The sequence below is a fragment of the Mus caroli genome, chromosome 13 (genome assembly GCF_900094665.2).
Source record: "Mus caroli chromosome 13, CAROLI_EIJ_v1.1, whole genome shotgun sequence".
Taxonomy (NCBI): Eukaryota; Metazoa; Chordata; class Mammalia; order Rodentia; family Muridae; genus Mus; species Mus caroli.
In genome coordinates, this window is record NC_034582.1 from 72187631 (window position 1) to 72208113 (window position 20483).

The 20483-nt window shown below is 37.9% G+C and overlaps 1 protein-coding gene across 6 annotated transcripts in view; it reads left to right on the top strand.

Annotated features, from left to right (window-relative positions):
* Kiaa0825 (KIAA0825 ortholog) overlaps positions 1–19386 on the top strand; it is a 422676-nt gene extending 403290 nt beyond the window's left edge. For 4 of the 6 annotated variants that reach the window (XM_021180151.2, XM_029468200.1, XM_029468196.1 and 1 more), the window contains one exon: positions 18621–19386. In XM_021180151.2, coding sequence (XP_021035810.2) covers positions 18621–18738 — 118 coding nt within the window. In that variant the 3' untranslated portion in view covers positions 18739–19386. The remainder of the gene's footprint in view (positions 1–18620) is intronic. The other 2 variants (XM_029468198.1, XM_029468197.1) reach the window with 2 other exon arrangements.
* The last annotated feature ends 1097 nt before the right edge of the window (positions 19387–20483 follow it).

Here is a 20483-nt window from a genome sequence, read left to right on the forward strand (position 1 = left end):
TTTTGAGACAGTGTTTCTCTGTATAACCCTGGCTGTCCTGGAACTCACTCTGTAGACCAGGCTGGCCTCGAACTCAGAAATCTGCCTGCCTCTGCTTCCCAAGTGCTGGGATTAAAGGCGTGCACCACCACTGCCCCACATAATCTTTCTTCATATTGTACACTTAACATTTTATTCTATGTGGATTTATTTTTCTGATATTTTTTGTCTATTTGATGTTCTATGTGATTCTATATCTATATGGGTATATTTTCTCTTAGTTTGGGTTTTTCTTTTTATATTGCTGAAGATCTAGTGTATGACATTGACTTGAGATTCTTTTCCCTCATATGTGCCTATAAAAAAGCATATTTTGTAATGTTTTGTATTCTCTGCTTATTTGGTCTGGACCCTCTCTTTTTCTTTTGAGTCTCATATTCCACCTTCTCTTATTTTCATTCTACTTGTAACACTTTCCTTTGAGTTTTCTAAATTGGGGTTTTCAATTTCCTCTTCATTTCAGCTTGAATCTTCTTCAGTGTTCTATCACCTGTTTGAGTTCTGTTCTCAAGACTTAGATTGTCTTCATCATTACTATCAACCTTATACTTGTGTTTTCCTGGGAATCTATTAGGTTTTAATTCTCCTTAAGATCTTTCTCCTTGATTTCATTGAACTATTTCTTGTTTAAAATACTTGAATTCTTTGATGAAGTTTATGATTGTCCTTTTAAATTCTCTGTCCCGGGGTTTATCTAAGTAATTCTCATTACCAAATGTTTCTGCAGGACTAGTAGGTTTTGGAAAGAAGATACTGAACTAATCTTTCATATAGGTTTTTTTTTATCTTTGAGATCTTAGCATGTAAATTTCTTTTGTTAGTTTTGAGTTTGATTTGGACACTGTAGGTTGGTGCAGAAGAAGAACATACAAGCAAGTTTGGCCTAAAGTTTGCATGGGAATATTTTGGGTGAAATTCTTTCTGGCCAAGCCTGTAGTGTAGGGAGAGATATAGCTGAGTGGAAAGGTTGCATAAGTGCGTCAGGGGTGTTTGGGTTCATGGATTATAAGAAAGGTGCTAAGGAGCCTAGAGATATTGGCAGAACAAGCACAGGAGACTGAAGTAGCCTGGAGCACTGGGTGTGAGGACAGGGCTAAAGTTGGCAGAATGAGAAGAAGGTGAGGAGTGGTAAGTCCAAAAGAGTCATTGGACTAGACTCTGGAGACCAAAGTGGGAAGTCTGGCTATGTGGAGAGACTAGATGCTAATCAGAAAGATGCTAATCAGTATGTGGTGGCAGATAGAGAAGGTCCTGGCAGAATCCTAGAGGTTGGAGTTTTGTTTGATTGTCTATCTTGTTTTATTTGGTTTGTTGTTTGTTTTGTTTTATTTTAAAGAAATTAGAGATGCAGCAATTCCCAGAAATAATGAGTTGGTTCATATTATATGAAGCATCATAAAGCTGAGAAGTAAAGAAAAGAAATAAAGAAAAAATTCAAACTCAGGACTTTTTGGCGGTTAATTGTTTGGTCCACAGGGTCATTAATGTGCTATATTCCCAAAGTACCCCTCTTTATCATTCATCTTTTACTTGGTGTTAAGGTCTGTAAGGATCTTTACACTTTTTTTGATGATTCTGAACTGTTATGGAAGGCCCTCTTGAGTATGTATTGTTGCTCATAAGTGAAAGGGTTTGCAGAATGTTGTTACTAATGACTGAATTTTCAATGAAGTTGTTAAATGTCAATAGGCATTGTCATTCCTGGTGCATACTCTTGGACCAAGAAAGGTTTTAACATAAAAGAATTTTAATAAATTTGATATGGCAACTTTTAGCTGCCTATAATTAAATTATATTTCCTGTGTTTGAACCTAAATTTTAGGTGATCACAAGTAGGCTAGGGGATATTGAATAGCAAATGATAAGCAATTTTGTTTACTAGATATTTCACTATTCATCTTAATTTTTTTAACTTTTGTTTTTGCTTTTCTGTTTTGGGGACAGAGTGTCATATATAACCCAGGATGGATTTGAATTTGATATGACCCATACTGGCCTCAAATTCATGATTTTCCTACCTCAACATCCCAAGCATTAGAAATATGTACATGCTATGAGTCCTGCTTCTTAGTTGGTTTTCTTAAATTGTGATGCCAAGTCAACCTTAAGTTTACATGATTAAATATTGTTCAGAGATGGAGCATAGATTTACCACATATGAGGTCTTAGACTTCATCTTCAAATGAGCATCTGGCACACATACACACACACACATACACACACACACACATGCATGAATACACACATGCTATAAGATATGTATATATAAGAAAGTATGTATCTATTTATTTGCTGTTATATTTAAAGTGTGAATTTAAATTAAGAGAAGGTTCAGAAGAAGGAAATAAGAGCAGTCTTCAGGCTGCAGCAGTTGGAAGACAGCTCTCTAGCAAGACCTTCTTTAATGATAGCAAGTAATTGCATTAGATTATTCTCTTGGGGGTTTGTTTGGGTTTGTTTTTGTTTTTGTTTTTGTTTTGTTTTTCTCTCTGTAGCCCTGGCTGTCCTGGAACTCACTTTGTAGACCAGGCGGGCCTCGAACTCAGAAATCTGCCTGCCTCTGCCTCCCGAGTGCTGGGATCAAAGGCATTCGCCACCACGCCCGGCTTCTCTTGGGGGTTTAAGATGTGGTAATATTGTACTTGGTTTTCTCTGATACCAAAAACTTAAGAACGTTCAGTTAGAATTATTTGTTTATACTTATGGCAAAGATAAAACATTATTAGACATAATCACACCTTAAGTTGTGATGGCAGATGTTGACATGATAAGGTGCATTTGAAGAGAAAACACGGTTAGAGAGAGAGATAGAAATATTGAGACAAAAGTGTGTCAGAAATAATCTAGTCTCTAGAAAACGATAGAATTTTAGAGTATGAAAAGTAATCAGGGAGATATTGGGAACGTTCACTATATAGCCAGTGTCTAATTAAATTGACAGGTTTTATTTGGGGGAAAATACAACTGCGTGAATTGGGGCACTGGTTAGTGCCCACACCTCTGCAATAAACATGCTACTGGAACATACCTCACAAAGAAGGCTAGAATCACGGCATAGCTTTTGAGCTTTGGGGAGCAAGACTAATTTTGCCTTACCTGTCAAAATAAATACTATGCCGATGATGTGTTCATCCACAATGTGGTAATGAGATAGAAAGAGGGCATTTAGGGTGATAGTTGTGGGAGTTAGTGAGTACCAGGGAAGGAGGAAAATGTTTGTAAGTTAAGAACTGTAAAGTGTGAACTGGACTCATGCTGCCTTCATATAATGACACTCATTCAACTAAAAAATAAATCAAAAGGGATGGACGCATAGTTTGGTAATTGGAAGTAGTGAGGGGAAAAACACTGAATAAATGAGCAGGGGCACACTTTTACATAAAATAAGTATTACAATTTTTAGATGTTGTTCACCTCTTAAAGCTGGATAAGATTGATGGTTTTTCTAGCAATACTAGCATCTGAAATAGTATCACGTACATTTTTAGCTAGTACTCAAACAAGTTCCATATTCTATACAAATAAGAAAAATGCAATTCATAATTGACAAGGTATGAATTTTTTATACTCTGAGCCATAAGGCTGCCACATCAACAAATGTAATTCCTTAGCAAATATGTCTTATGTTTATATTTATGAAATGTACACAATTGACACAGAACCCAAAAGGGAATAGTAAGCATTTTAAATATACTCTGATTTGCAAACTCCATTCTGGGAAACATTTATTAAATTAGAAACAAGGAAACTATGCAAGCAGAATGTTCTGGGTTTCAATTTACCTCGAGCCTGATGTTCCTTGCGTGGATTTTTCCCGGAGCTCGGATTCCCATTGGCTGAGATGTTAGCCTTGCACTGGTTTGTTTACTGTCTTTTTTTTTTTTTAAACATATGATGAGGTGCTCTCAAAGTGAAAGTGATAAATTATTAAAGCTTTAAGGCTGGTAATGAAAACCAGCTAGCTCTGGTGGTTTTAGGCAAGTATGTGAGCATGTTCAGGAAGCTGCTCTGAGGCCTGCTCCCTTCCCCCAACACCCACACCACTGTGTGTGGTTGTATGTTATAGACATTTGCAACATTATCTCCAGTCTACTATTCTAGAGCCTTCCTGCTCCCCAGATGGATCCTGTTTTTCTCTTATGACCTCTTTGTAATTTTTACACACCAAGAAGTAATGCCAAGTTCACTTCTAGAGTAGGCAGTGTATAGTTTCCAAACTGAGACAGCAATGTTGGAACCCTAAACTGTTGTAGAAGCAATTCTGAGACCTAACAAATACCATTCTATGAGGAAGCCAAGCCTCAAGACAAAACCAACTATGAGTGCTCATGAGGATCATGTTACCTGAAGACCCTTCAGATATGTGATATCACCCTCTAGAACTGTAAATTAAGATACCACAGATGAATTGCCCCCTTTAATTGAGTTTTCTGAGCTAAAACTCCAGACCCCACAGCTATTCTTTCCCTATGGTATTTGCTCTGGTAACTAAGGATTATGACACCAAAATGGTTGCTGTTTTCCCATGTGTATTTAATCTGTTTTTATATGTAGAATGATATTTTTCCTTATGTTATTTTATAATGTAATTTTAGTATTATATATAATAATGATATCAAAACAAGGAGCAGTAATACAATGGGACACTCTTACATTGAAAAACATAATGCCAGAGTCTTTTACTAGACCAACTTGCTATTCATAATGATCTTTAAAAACACATATTATCTTCCATATTTGAAGGTAAAAACACTGAGGCCCAGGCAAGTTTAAGTTACTTAGTAAAAAACAATGAAGTGAACCATCTGGGAGTGTCACATGCCTCTAAAACTTTATGTACTTTTTATCAAGCATCACTGAATTTGAGTAATGAAAAGCAGATCTTAAGTAATAGATCCATAGAAGAAGTTAAAGACCAAGAGTATTAACAAATTACAATAGGTTTTAGAAGTAATCATTTATTTTATTTTTTTACACATCCTTATATCCTCTTGCCCAGACAACCCTTACCTATTCTGTTTGGAAGTGTAAATGTGAATCATTTTCTCTATAACCATATGAAAGATGCTAATCCAGTATTAACCAACTAAGTTACTACATTACCACACTTGTGCGGAATGATAAATATTGCTTCATGATGTGTTGGTAGACTTATGAGAATTATCTTCAGGCACCCTCCAGACAACCAACTATTCTGCTCTTTTGAAATCTGTCTCTCGTATAGATATTTTGTAAAAGCAGTTGACCCTGAGCCATAAACAGATCAATATGTCAGAATACCTACAACCACATAATTATAATGAACTTCAGAAAAAAGATAAAGGGTCTTAAGTTCAAGTCAAAGTAACCTATGACCTGTATAAGTAAAATTATCTGGACATTTGATGGAGAATGCAGGAATGCAAGTTTTTCTTCTACTCTTAATATGCTTCAATTCTATAAATCAAGTTCATCTATTTTAATATATATTTCTTTTCTCTTACCTCTGTAACAAAATGTTTCTCCAATGTGTGAAACTCTTACATCACAGTCTTTCTCTGGACAAGAACATCAACATTAATTTAGATTGAGGTGCATGATCATATGTCTTGGTTCTAAGTAGACTATGGTATAGTGAAGATTCTGCTTTGTCTCCTACATGTATGCATTCATTCCACTTATTTACCCTGGCATCTGTCTCATAGCCTCAACCTGAAGTAACAAGAGGGAGTACAAAAAGAAGACCAGAATAACAAACCTAGTAAATACATATTTTATAAAATACCTGCACCCCTCCAGGGATATTTGTAGATCTAGGTGCATGCTGTTTGTGTGTGTGTGTGTGTGTGTGTGTGTGTGTGTGTGTGTGTGTGTGTGTGTGTGTTGAGAGAGAGAGAGAGAGAGAGACTCATGATATAACATAGAGTGGCCTTGAGCTAGTCACATTAATATGGGTTTTTCTTTGGAGAAAAATAAACTCTCCTGACATTTTTCTGAATATAGGCCTTTCATTCAACAAACATTTAGTGGGCACCTATGGATGCCAAACTATGTCCCAGGATACTGTGGGGAACATGATCAATTAGATCTTCATCCTCAAAGAACTTACATCGAAATGCATCTCGAAGCCAAGAAAGCTCAGAGGCATTTGCTTCACTTTTAAGAGTTCACTGTCAGGGCCTTTGATCTGCAGAATCACTTGTACCAGGGACCTCAGCAGACACATTGGCTGGGAATCAGGTCAAGACCTCACTCAGCTCTTAGCAGAGAAGAGATTATAAGACATTCTTCTTGTAACAGATGGAAACCAACACAGAGACCTATGAGTGGATGAAGTGCAGAGAGTGAGAGACCTTGAAGCACTCAGTCGCATTTGAGGCTCGGGCATCTTTGTGGAGGAGGAGGCAGAATGAAGTGGGAGTGGCTGGGTAGAGGAGTCAGTGGGGAGGGCATGGTGGACTTTTGGGATAGCATTGGAAATGTAAATGAAGAAAATACCTAATAAAAGAAAAAAGAAAAAAAAAGAGTCAGCAGAAGGCACCAAGGAAACAGTATCTTCCAGATACAACAGGATTGATGTGCATGGAAAGTATTTGTGGAAATACTGTAGTAGCATCCAGAAGACCTACAAATTAGACAGGGTTCCAGCACTGAACTGGAAACCAGCTTCTTCCCCTAAGAAACTATATGCAATTGATACCTGCTGGCAAGGGAAAACTATATCCCTCCAGTACATTCTTGCTGGGTATGTCTTCCACACTTCCAGGCAGGCCCAGTGCCCAGGAAAATGGGATTAACATGAAGTGAACTCCACCTTATTTCTGTAGATTTTTCCCTCTCATTGCATATTGTTTAGCTTTGGCTTTGCATAACAGTTTTAGTTTATAGAGTTTAGACAATTTCAAGAAAACCCTGAGTCAGGGCTACATTCCATCTCCTTTCCAAAAGTATCAGACTGTTAATCACAATGACTAGATTGGCAACAGATTTTTTGGCTGATGGATAATTCTTAGATTATAAATATGTGTCCTTGGTGAAAATGGATTGCTATTTAATCACATTTTACAGAAAATACTACTATTTTACATAGGCTAAGAACCATTTAAAGTAATATCTTAACTTATGATGCCACATCCAGCATGTGTCCAGGGATACACCTGACTGGGGCTGCAAAGAGAATGAAGAGACAACAGACAGACAGGCATGTAGACTTACAGAAAGTCAGTAAGCAGGTGAACCATGCTCTCTGATGGAGAAGCCACAGCATCTAGAAGCTCAGCATGTTTACTATATAGAACAAGGAGACTAGGTTGTGGTGTACAGCTGAAGTAGGAGGCAGGATTATTAATACAGAAAAACAAAGCAGCAACTAAGTCAAAGGGTCAGGTTGCCTAACTCCTGTAGGAGCAGTCTCTGTGGGAGAGTAGTCTTCCAACTGTAACTATGCAGAGAAAGAAAGCTATCATGGGCATTTCTATGCTCAGGTTAACACTGAGTCCCAACAGAAGGCTTTGTATCCTGCTGAGCCTGAGGCTGCAAGGTCCTCTGCATGGCCACCCTGACTCAGCAGGACATATTCACTCAAAACTTCACTCCCTCACAGCTTCCTACAATCCCCTCGGTATGAAACAGACAGACAGACAGATAGACAGACAGACAGGCAGGCAGACAGACAGACAGACAGACAGACACACACACACACACACACACACACACACACACACACACACACACACACACACANACACACACACACACACACACACACACACACACACACACACACATCCATAAAAATTCCAGAAATACCAAGCATAGACAGGACTCTATCTTGCCACTAAATAATGGCCAAGAAGTGTGACCTTGGCTCTCTGTGTAAACTGTTACAATCCTTAAAAGTCCAGCATTGGAAACAAAGTCTCTGTGGAGATGTTGATGGTTTTCTATTAACAGAAAAGTTCAGATCCTATTACCACTGACAGCTATGCTCCCATTTGCATTATTCTTAAGCCATAACTATCTAAAACGTTGCAGTTAGCATCCTTACTTGTCCCATTTGTTAGCATATAACTCTCCTATTAAATATATAGAACAAATCATATTAATTAAAATAAATTGCTTGGGCAGTTGAGCTGTGCTGCAGATGTCTCCAAAGGCTATAAATTCAAATTAATTAAAGACTGCTCATCCCTGGGCTTGGAAAAGATTCCTTTTAGTGCATTAATAGTAAAGAAATCAACAACCTTGCAAGAGAAAATCCAATTCTTGGAGAAATATCTAGATAAATGGATATATATATATATATATATATATATATATATATATATAGCAGGTAAACACAATCATGTAACAAAGTTTTGTCTGAAGCAAACAAATCGCCTTTCTGTGGCAAGTGTGGAGATTCCTTTGTACTGAATGTGGATTTTTGCTGGGATAACTATGTTTCTACAAATTGTATGCATCCAGATCTATTACATTTATTTCTAGGTTGATATATGTGCATATGTAGAGTTCCAGAAAATATATTTTCCATGTTAACAAATCTTTCATAAGATAAACAAGTAATGGTGTGTTCTGATGTTAAAGCATTCAGTTAGATGAAAATAATATGGAGCATCAGATATCCCACTCTGCTTAGACTAAGAAATGCCTGTGTATTACAACATCCAAAGACAAAGATGGGATGATCATTTATAGTATTCTGTAAATGTTTCATGTCCTTTGAATTTCATGGAATGCTTCATAATATTAAAAATTCCCCTAAACTAACATATCCTAAGATGTTGATAATCAAGTTTATAAGGATCTCAGACGTAGTGACATTGTGAGCTTGAGAGCAGCCATTGCTCTTTAGTGAACTGAAGGCAGCCTGGAGTTACAAAGAGAGATGCTCTTAACAATCAAAACCCACCTCCAACCGTTTATCACAGTGAAATACATTTTTCCACTCACCATTCCTAAAAGCCCTAGCTAAAAGTGATGATCAAGGATTTATAGGATCCTTATAATTTGACTGTCACAAATTCAAAATGAAGTTCAGAAGAAAATAAAATTTTAAAGTGTTAAAAATTACAGCCTAAAAGGACATTTTAACTGTTGTTTTTGTGATTATAAGACATATCCATAAGTCAACTATTCTCACATTACATAAGGAGAGTACTGTTTATTCTCTGTTTCTAACTAAATGTAGACTGAAAAGAGTGGAACGTGGTTTTTGGAACTTGGGTTTTAAAACATTAGGCAAATGTGATTGCAAACTTTCTTAATCTGGAGAGCATATTAGGCATAATTAAACATATTAGATCTTACCTTTTGAGCACGTGTTATTAAGGCCCGTGTCTAACACAAGAAACGAATCTGCTCTTCTATGTGATCTGTTAAAGCAAGCTGTTATGGCACATGACTCACATGTCTAGCATGCAGTCTCAACACCACATAAAACCAGTGCACACTGGAATCCCAGCACTGGGGAAGTGGAGGCAGGGGGATCAGTTTAAAGTATCCTGTAATGAATTTGGTCAGAGGAGCTATCATTTAAATTCAAGCAGATCATTCTGTTTCAGAATAATTTTCTCAAGCATGGGAAATCTTTATGCCTGCATATCCCCTCCCTGGAGTTTGTCCTTTAAGTCTCAGGATTCTGCAGAGTCACTTTCTGGCAGAACATCCTTCTAGAGCAATATCAAACACTCTCACTTTCCAATGCCCCTATCATTTAATAATGACTTCACTACTCAAAAAGCTCAAAATGCTTTCTATCTTAATGTAGGTGCTTTTCTCAAGGGAAAGGGAAGCCATGAATGATTGCCTAGAGCTACTTCAGACTGCTTCATGAGTCAAGGAAGAAACACCTGAATTATGCCTTCCTCATAGACAATTACTAAGATGAAGCCTAAGGAAATGGCACCAGATCCTTTTATTACCACTGACATTTCATACCTACACTGAAATAGTGTGAGAAATTGTTATGAGATTTTGTTGGTGGGTCTGGGATAATTATTCATCCATATGATAGATCTTCAGTCTGTGTAAGCCCTGCTGACTTTACCACTTACCTCAGTATTCTGGACTCAGCATGTGTTCAATGAATGTTTTCTGAATGGATGGGTAAATTAATTATGTACATTAAAACTCTTTCTTTAAAACATGACTTCTTGAAACTTATTTTAAATAGGCCCATAAACCAAGAAGATCACTCAGCCATAAGTCCTATGTCTAAAGCCCAATAAAGCAACTAACTTATAAAGCCCCTTTATTTCCATCTCTTCAGAAGAATATATTACACTTTATTTTTTTTACCATTACCCCCTCATTGAAACAGATATGAAACTGTTGATTTTTTATGACCTGTAAATGAATTTATTCTGGTATAAAGATTTTAAAGATTTATTTATTTCTATTTTACGTGTATGAGTGTTTTGTTTACAAGTATGTCTTTGCACCACATGCATGCAGTGCCCTCAGAGGCCAGAAGAGGTCAACAGATCCCCTGGAAGTGGAATTACAGTTACCTGCCATGTGGTGCTCTGAGTCCAACCATGCTCTGCTAAGAGAACAACACATGCTCTGAACTACAGCACTATCTTTCCAGCCCCCAGTGATTTAAACACTGTGTGATCCACAGTTAAAGTTATTATGCATTCCCAAAAAATGCTATTTGAGTGTCAAGTGAAGTGAAATAATTAAATGTCTTTTAAAAAAGATTTTATCAGTGCAAGTATGCGTGTGTGTGTGTGTGTGTGTGTGTGTGTGTGTAATGTGCATACATGTAAAGGTGAGGCTACAAATACCTATGGACAAGCAGAGGCCAGAAAAGGCTATCTAGTCCTCTGTAACCGAAGTTAAAGGTGCCTGTGGACAGCCAGCATGTTATGTGATTTACTAGGCTCTGAATGCCCATGATCATGATTGCACAAACCCTCTTCACCATTGAGCCATCTCTCCACAGCCCTAACTGCCTTTTCTGTATAGTATGATTTCATTTTTAGAAGGGTATGGATATGCCTAATAGATAAAGGAATTTTCAGAATGATTTGTGGTGTAGAAATAAGGGAAAAGATGTATTTCAAAACCTGGCATTTTATTCTCTGTATAACTAATTAGTAATACCTTTTTGAGGTACCAAGTGCTACCTGTTGTGTTATTAGAAATTACAGGCTATTTCAGTCCATCTGAGCATAACACTGTAATATCTGAATTTCTTATAGATAACAACCAGCAGCTACTGTGTGAGTTTAAGGTGTGGAGAGTGTAGTGTCTGGAACACTGTGTTATGGGAAATATACTCTCTAAGTCAGTCTAGCATAAGCAATGGGAAGCATCATGGTAGAACACAGAAGCAGTTTGTATTTGTTTGCCTGCCAGCTTGCTTGTTTCAGAGAATAGCACAATTTGGCTCATATTTTAGAAAACTGAATACATGGGCAATTTCTCTGCATTATAGATAGCCAAGTAATATTTCTACTTTGTGAACATTAAAAAGCATAACCAAATGTTCTCTGAATTTGTTTCAAGATTAAGCAATTGGGATGGACTGCATAAAAGGTGGACTGTAGACATAGTCTGAGGAGGAATGAGCTGGTTTGGGGTGAATGGGAAGGAATATCAAGTGGATAGAAAGCAAAGTAAGGCATCGAAGCACAGAAACCATAAGATAGGGACAATGAGGACAGCAGGGCAACAAGGACAGCAGGGGCAATGAGGACGGCAGTTCTCTCCTTGAGAAAAGGCAGCAGAAGCCAAACAGAACTATAACTGGGCTAGAGCATGAGACTTCCAACACCCTGGTCAGGATGGTCCCTGAGGCTTTGGTGCCCCAGGATCATAAAATTGAGACATGAACCCCTCTGACAGACAGTATCAACTCCTGAACTAGGGGTGAGGTGAGAGAATGTCTTCAAAGTGTGTTGTGCTGCCTTGGAGTTGGCATGTGCACAAAACTGGAAGAGGAGATGCAAACTGTTCCCTGGCAAGGGTTCTGTGTGCTTAGCGAGATCATGGTCAAATTCTAGACTCATGCAAATGTCTTTATAGAAATAATATCAATAGACATAATGCAAGAATAAAAATGATTATCAAGAAACTAAATGTAGAGAGCTTAGGGTAAGGTTGAAGAACAATCGGTTATATCTCAGGGTGCAAATGAACTACAGATGAAGAGAAAGTGTGGCACATCTTCTTGAGGGAGAGGATGTCTAAGACTGACCCTGAAAAGGCTCATGTGCACAAAGCACCGACATAAAGAAAATGAGGGCTTTCTATGCAGTGCAAGAGAAGTACAAAAAGCTGGGGGGTTTCCCCTAGAGTAATAAAATCCAATATGAGTTCTCCATTCACTGCTCAGCCACCACCTGGTAGGACAATTTCAAATCATTAATTGAGCCAGATGGTTTATGTTTTTCATGGCACAATTAACTAATAAATAACTGTAAAACACTTTGTAAATAGAGTCACATAAATGTTTAATAATCACATAAAGTTTGGAGGCTTATTTAAAGTTACATTTTTGTATTCAAGTGTTTTATTGATATTCCAGAGAAATGCCAATAATATGATCAGATGCCACATTATAACTGTTTCTAAAAATACAACAAAAGTAATGGGAAAACAGAAAACTTCAGCCAGGGTGGGCAGAAAAGAGTGGCTCAGTATGCAGTGTTTCTTTACAGAAGGCTGGAAGAACGGATACGAGAGAGCTGCGTACAACAGCAATGGGAAGGCCATTTGAAAGAGGATTTTTCAGACAAAGCAATGTGAAAGACATGAAACCAGAGGGAAAACATGGGTACAAGGGCTCTAAAACTCAAGTAGTGGAACAAAATAATATATTTTATGAAGTACTTGGCATTCACAACTTACCACTCTTTGTGACACTTGAATGAATACTGGCAGCATTGCCTATTTTAAAACTGGTTAATACCTGACTCACACAAAGATTAAAATACTAGTCCAGTATCACATTTTAGTAAGAAGTAGATTCAGGCTTCAATCCTAAAAGGCATGGTTTCACTATCTTCTATGAGGAATCTGGGATAAATTATATACTCTAAGTCAATGAATCAGTTGCACTGCTCCTCCCTCCAAATATGGCTGGCCTGTGTCACCACAGCCATCCCGGACCACAGTGACAGCAGGTCTGTCATGGGTCTAGCCAGCAGTCACTTCTGTTTGGGATTACTTGTTCCAGGAGAAAAGTAAGACACATCACAGTGAGATTTGCCCTGACTTGCAACCAAAAACTGATATACAAAAGAGGCCTGACAGCAGCAATATGTCGCTCACTGAGTGTTTGCTAGGAACAGGGCATTATTTTGTTTTGTTTTCATTTTATAATCGATGAACTTTTGTGAGTTCCCATCTTATAGATAGAAAATCAGCCTGATAGTAGTCTTCCCTGCCCAAATTCACAGAGGTTATAAAGGATTCAAATCCAGGCTTCCCCTGCTCCTCAACTCTGTTCAGCAAACAGCATCCTAAGGAGTCAGACACATAATCCCTTTCAATTACAACAAGAGATTAGATAGGGATACTTTCTATTTAGCATGGATGGAGTTTCTAGAACAAATGTTTCTCATTGGAGTACAATGAAGACTTTCAGAAGCCATAGCTCCATTGTATAGGATTGCTGTGTATGAAAGTCATTTTCCACCTTGTTCCCTGGGTCCCACTAGAAACATTAAACACCAAGACAAGAAAAGGCACCCTTCTCCATTGTATGGGATTGCTGTGTATGAAAGTCATTTTCCATCTTTTTTCCCTGGGTACCACTAGAAACATTAAACACCAAGACAGGAAAAGGCACCCTGCTCATTTCCCAGTGTCTTTCCTAGATAGAGTGGTCTTTCCACAATGGAGACAGGCAAATTTCTTTGTGGAAAAATTCCACATGGAAACTATTTCAGGGCTTGTGGGATGTAGTATTTTGGTGGTCTCCATCACAATTGTGTTGTGTGGGATCAGTCCCAGAGAACACAGATAAAAACACATATAGCTGTACACCCAAACTCCTCTGTCACTTTCCTATAGATAAAACACTGAAACTGAGTGAGGGGTTCAAAAGCTCCTGAGAGGGTTTAACTAACAAGCAGTAGGTTCTGACACATTCAGGAGCCATAGCAATGGCTCATGTTAGGATAGTGAGTGGTAAGCAGACACTGTTGGTGGCCCTGCTGTAACTATCTAAGTGAAGAGAGATTATGAGAAGGCTTAGAACACCCAAGTCAGTAAGTATAGAGTATATACCCAGGTTGTGACTATTGACACTGTAGAAAATATCAGTAAAGGTTTTATTTAGAGTCCCTACTTTATCAGATAGAAAAAGACCCATGGTCAAGCATGGCCAAGCTTCTGTACTCACCCCCAGAAGACATGTGGATGGAACTTCGTCCAAAAGGCAGAGGTACTTAGCATATAGATCAGTGGGATCTTTGAGGATTCTACTGTTCATCCATATATGAGGCATAGCAGATGGGGGCAATGTTGAATTTCTTAAACCGTAGTGGGAAGGTAGGGGATTTAGTACAAGAGGCAGGCTACCAAGTCAGGATGAACAAAAAATAGAGTCAACATATATTTAGTATGAAGCTTTTCAGTGAGTTTTAGAATACATGATTCTGATAACTTCTGACTTCTGTTGGAAAATGTTTCTATCCCAGCTATTTACTATATTAGGAGAAACTACAGATAAAGATTTTGAAGATATAGTGCATTGGTATTTGACAAATTGGTAGATTAGTTTCATGGTAATTCTTTTGAGAAAATGATTTTGTTTTTCACTGTATTAGCAGTTAGAGACAAACCTCTCTTAGCAGTTTATGAGTGTGAAATATAGCTTATGACAGAGATTTCAAGTATCTAGTGCTTTTATTTAACAAGAATAAAATAATTAGAAAATATAACCTATTACCTTTTATCATTTGTGATTATTTATTATCCTCATATAAAATTATTTCTCCTTTATAAACCAAAGCAGAGATAAGAGGGCTGTGGTAGGTAAATAATTTTGTCTAATGTCATTAATTACTAACAGCTCAATTATACTGTGAAGTGCTATAATTGTCATGAAGCTTAAGGATCCTTATCATGGATTCTGTTACATATATAATTCATTTAAATTACATTAATTATACAGATTTTTAATGAAGAAGAGAAACTGCTTTTAGTCTTCACAAGTAGAGACAATAATCAAAATATTTATGTGTGGAACACATATTTTGATCTGTTGACATTCTTAAAATAATTCGTCTACTTAGGCAGTATTAGCACTTTTATATACTGGGAGACTAGAGGAGAATAGACATGTTTGCATTGCACATAAATATAGATGATGCTTAGTTCTTCTATTTAATATCTAAATTTATAAAATATTTAAGCTTTTTCTTGTTTGAACTTGGAATGAAGCCCTAGTTCTTGCATATGCTAGGCAAGTGGTCAATGATTGGGCTAAACCCAGGTGTGTTCTTATTGGATATGTGTGTGTGTGTGTGTGTGTGTGTGTGTGTGTGATGTCACATGATATGTGTGTAGGTTAGAGAATAACATGTAGGAGTCAGTTCACTCATTCTTCCATGTGTGTTCTAAGGATTGAACTCAGGTGTCAGGCTTGGTGGGAAATGCCTTGATTCACTGAACCATCTCATCTACCCAGGCCCCAGCTATTTTAAAGATTAATTGGTGGTATCTATAAACTTGTCCTAAGGTCATGGATATGCTTGTTATATCTCTCAGCCAAATTTCTAGTAGTTTTAACTTTGTGTGCCTCAGTTTATTGTCATCCATAAAATTAAATACTAATATTTGAAGAACTTAAAGAGGATTATGTAATGTTCTTTGTTGTTGTTGTTGTTGTTGCTGTTGTTGGATATTTTTGTTCTTCAAGACAGGGTTTCTCTGTGTTGCCCTGGCTGTCCTGGAACTCACTCTGTAAAACAGGCTGGTCTCTAACTCAGAAATCTGCCTGCCTCTGCCTCCCAAGTGCTGGGATTAAAGGCGTGCGCCACCACTGCCCGGCATATGTAATGTTCTTAAAACAACCTATAGATAGTGCTATATACCTTTTCATTATTTATCTGTCCATTGTGGAGTTCAATATAATAGACATACTAATAACACCCAATGAACCTTTATGGACTAGGTAGTGGATATGTTTTAACATCAGAATTCTGAGGAAGGCACGGTGGTGCACATATGCAATCCCAACACTGAGGAAGGTAGGGCAGGAGGATCAAGATTTATAAACCAAGGGGCCTGGAAAGATGGGTCAGCTCTTAAGAGACTAATTGTTCTTACAGAATACCCAGGTTCAATTTCTCAAACTCATAGAGAGTAATTTCTAGGGCATCTGATATCATCTTCTGTTCTCTATGAAGACCAGGCATACATGTGGCAAACGGAAATGCATGCATGCAAAACACCTATACAATAAAAATAAAGATATAATTAAAAAGAAAAGAATTCAATACCAACCTGCAAAGCAAGTTCTAGGCCATCTTGGGATACCTAACAAGATGCTGTCACAAAGCATTTAAAAAATAAAACAAACAATATAAAATTAAACTTCAATTAAAATGGCACAAGGTGGCCTTGTGTGATAAATTACAAACCCCCAAATAATTGATTTTAGGAGTATGTGCTCAAATGGTATGATTTTTTATTAGATATTTTCTTTATTTACATTTCAAATGCTATCTTGGAAGTTCCCTATACCCTCCCCCAGCCCTGCTCTCCTACCCACCCACTCCCACTTCTTGGCCCTGGCGTTCCACTGTACTGGGGCATATAAAGTTCACAAGACCAAAGGGCCTCTCTTCCTAATGATGGCCAACTAGGCCATCTTCTGCTACATATGCAGCTAGAGACATGGGCTCTGGGGGTACTGGTTAGTTCATAATGTTGTTCCACCTATAGGGTTGCAGACCCCTTCAGCTCCTTGGGTACTTTCTCTAGCTTCTCCATTGGGGGCCCTGTGTTCCATCCTATAGATGACTGTAAGCATCCACTTCTGTATTTGCCAGGCACTGGCATAGCCTCATATGAGACAGCAATATCAGGGTTCCTTCAGAAAAATCTTGCTGGCATATGCAATAGTGTCTGTGTTTGGTGGCTGATTATGGGATGGATAGTCCATCCTTTCGTCTTAGCTCCAAACTTTGTCTCTGTAACTCTTTCATGGATATTTTGTTCCCTATTCTAAGGAGGAATGAAGTATGCACACGTTGGTCTTCCCTCTTCTTGATTTTCTTGTGTTTTGCAAATTGTATCTTGGGTATTCTATGTTTCTGGGCTAATATCCACTTATCAGTGAGTGCATATCTAATGATTTCTTTTGTGATTGGGTTATCTCACTAAGGATGATATCCTCCAGATACAAAATGATGTGATTTTTGAACAGCATGTTAGTGAAAATTATTTTCAATATTCAAGTTATTTTAAAAATTTTTATAAATGGTGATCTAATTTCCAACCATGAGGGAACAGGTGAAGAATTTAAGGAGTCCCTGTGTGATTAGACATAGACAGGGTAGGAAAGCCCAGGTATAGGGTGAGGAAGGGATGTAAATGGCCTCCAAATGTAGTGTCTCTAAAGCTGCCCTATCTATGCTTTGCCTTCCTCTGACATGTCAGCAACTGCTCATGGCTGGCCAGAGTGCAAAAGCCCTCATTTCAACAGCATACCCAATGTGTCTATGGAAAGCACAGCATCTATTCTTTCTTTGCACTGTTCTGACAGAACCAGAAAGCTGCACCCTATCTTCATGAGCTGTATACAGCTCTTTTTTAACTGGAGGCTCTGATTCTGAAAGCACAGAGGGCTTTGGGATGACAATCAGCGAGGAACTGTTTGTCCTTTGCCACGGGGACTACCAGTGAGCCTTTGACCCCAAGTCTTTTAGGATATGTCAGCAATAAGTTTTGCATCTCCTTTAAAATACTATGTAATGGAAGGTGGTTAAACAAATGGTAGAAAAGCTAAAGAAGAAAGAAGAATGGAAATAGATAACAGGAGAGTCCCTCCTGTTGGAATTCTAGGTTCAGTGTGCCCAGCAAGTTCTGGGAGCTGCTGTCTCTTAGTTTTCAAGGAAAGAAGCAGTAGGGATGAACAGAATTACATAAACATCACAGGATTATATATAGAAACTTGCTAGTCTTTGCTTGTGTTCTTGAGGCTTATCTTGATGATCCCCAATCTAATTGTATTTCTAAGGAGAGGTTGCTGTGTCTTTGGACATGTCAGTTCAGTTGATGCCTTCTTACAACAAACCTCTGTCTGATGTATAGCCCTTTACACCACCTGCATTGCAATAAATGTAGTATATGTATTTTTAAATCTGGAAAACACAGAAACTACATTTAACACAATACTTTAAAATTTAACACTCAGTTGTACTCTCAAGTATGGCTTTATTTTCCTTTCCCATTATCCCAGAAACTAGTGAATGCTTGCCTAAGAGGCAGGCAGAACAGTACAGACTAGGAAAGCTGAACCCTCAATAAACCAGTGACTGTATAGCAGGCTATATATAAAAATGATTATTGGTTAAATAGGGGTTGTGTGTGTGTGTTAAAAGTTACAAAAATACTGATTTTATTTATTTTTCTTTTAGGTGGGAAATGAGGAAAGGTGAAACACTAGAAGAGAAAGAAAAAATGATGCTTGAACATTTAAAACAGAACTGTACCATGCAGGACTTTTGCACATCAGACAGCGAAAACGAACAGTAATCTGCAGAAAAACAGCAACAGCTTTATTTTAGGAAATTGTCTCATACAATGAAGGCTTTTTGCCCTCCTCAGAAGGAGGATAGGGTACACCCAATAGTCTCTGTACTGAAAGAATCACAGGAATAAAAAATAAAAGGCTCCGCATTTCTTATTTTAAAAATAAGCTCAAATTGTTTTTTTTTTCCACAATCTTTCGCCTTATATGATAAAACTGCTGCCATCTCGTGTTTCCTTTGAGTTTTTTTTTTCTTTCTTTTAGTATGGAAGTTATCTATGACAACAGGCAAAATGTTTGGAAGTAGTTTCCTAGGGATTTCTTACATATATTTGGATGTTGAGTTGATTGGAATCCCCCTGAAAGTCATCTGAAAATTACAATTTAATTTTGAAGCTATAGCCCAAATCTGGATCTTAATTACCTTTAATACTCATGATTGAGCCAGTTCCCACTTACCATATAACCTTTTCTTCACCCACTCTAAATCATAACACTAAAAAGCACTGTCTAGCACTGTTAGCAGCATCAGTCACATGCCTGTTTGTGATGGTTGTTGCCTTCCTCCTAAATCTCACTCCGTTCTTATGCTTCCACCTCCTAGGCCAAGTGGCTCTAATTCAGGCAACTCCTGGCATCCTTTTGGCTCAACCAAAAAAAAAAAATGGTATTTTCTCCAACCAAAAACCATTTTTCTTTCAAAATTACTTTCAAACGTTATCCTTCTTTATCCCTCATTATCTACAAGGTATGTTGATTATATTATTTCCACTGTGTGTGCACATACATACTAGAGAGGAAGAGAGAGAGAGAGAGAGAGAGAGAGAGAGAGAGAGAGAGAGAGAGAGGATGTGATGTGGGAGGGGGGATGTGCTCTATTAACCTGTCTGCCAAGTACAATTATATGTATTTAGTATGTCCTTCCTATCAGTGCCTGATATTGGATTGTAAAGAAACCAGGGGCATTAAAAATAATCTGAGGGTTTCCTTTATGAAACTGAATGTGGTGCTATAGGATTATTCAGTGTGTGAGCAGTTAATAAACATACTGATTAAGGAACTACCATTGAAAGAACTGTTGACAAAATGCCTTGAGGACAAATGGGAGAAGCCCCACTGTGGATCATAGACCATCTGGCATCGAACATAATGGCTTCTGATGTTCTCATAAACTTAATAAAATGTGTGTGCTTCCATGTTCTTTGATCTTTATGAAATATTTGTAGCTATACTATTTCCTATAGAAAGTATTTATATATGTTTCAGTGGGTGAATTTGGATACAAAGGAGGCTACTCTAGAAATCTTGGACCTTATCTTTTTTTATTAATCATTTTATTTATTTACATCCCAAATGTTGCCTTCTCCAGGTCCCCCCTCACAGAATTCTTACCCCCGTGTTCCATTCACCTCACCTCTGAGAGAGTACCACCGCAGGTCACCCCTGACTGATGCATCAAGTATCTACAAGGCTAGACACATCCCCTCCTACTGAGGTCAGACAAGGCAGCCCACTGCTACATGTGTGCTAGGAGCCTAGGACCAGCATCTGTCTCAGTCAGCTGCTGGTAGAGCAAAAGGATATACCTTCTTCTCAGCACCTCATGGTACCTTCTCCAAAATTGACCACATAATTTGTCACAAAACAGGCCTCAACAGATACAAGAATATTGAAATTGCCCATGCATCCTATCAGATCACCATGGACTATGGCTGATCTTCAATAACAAAATAAATAATAGAAAGCCAAC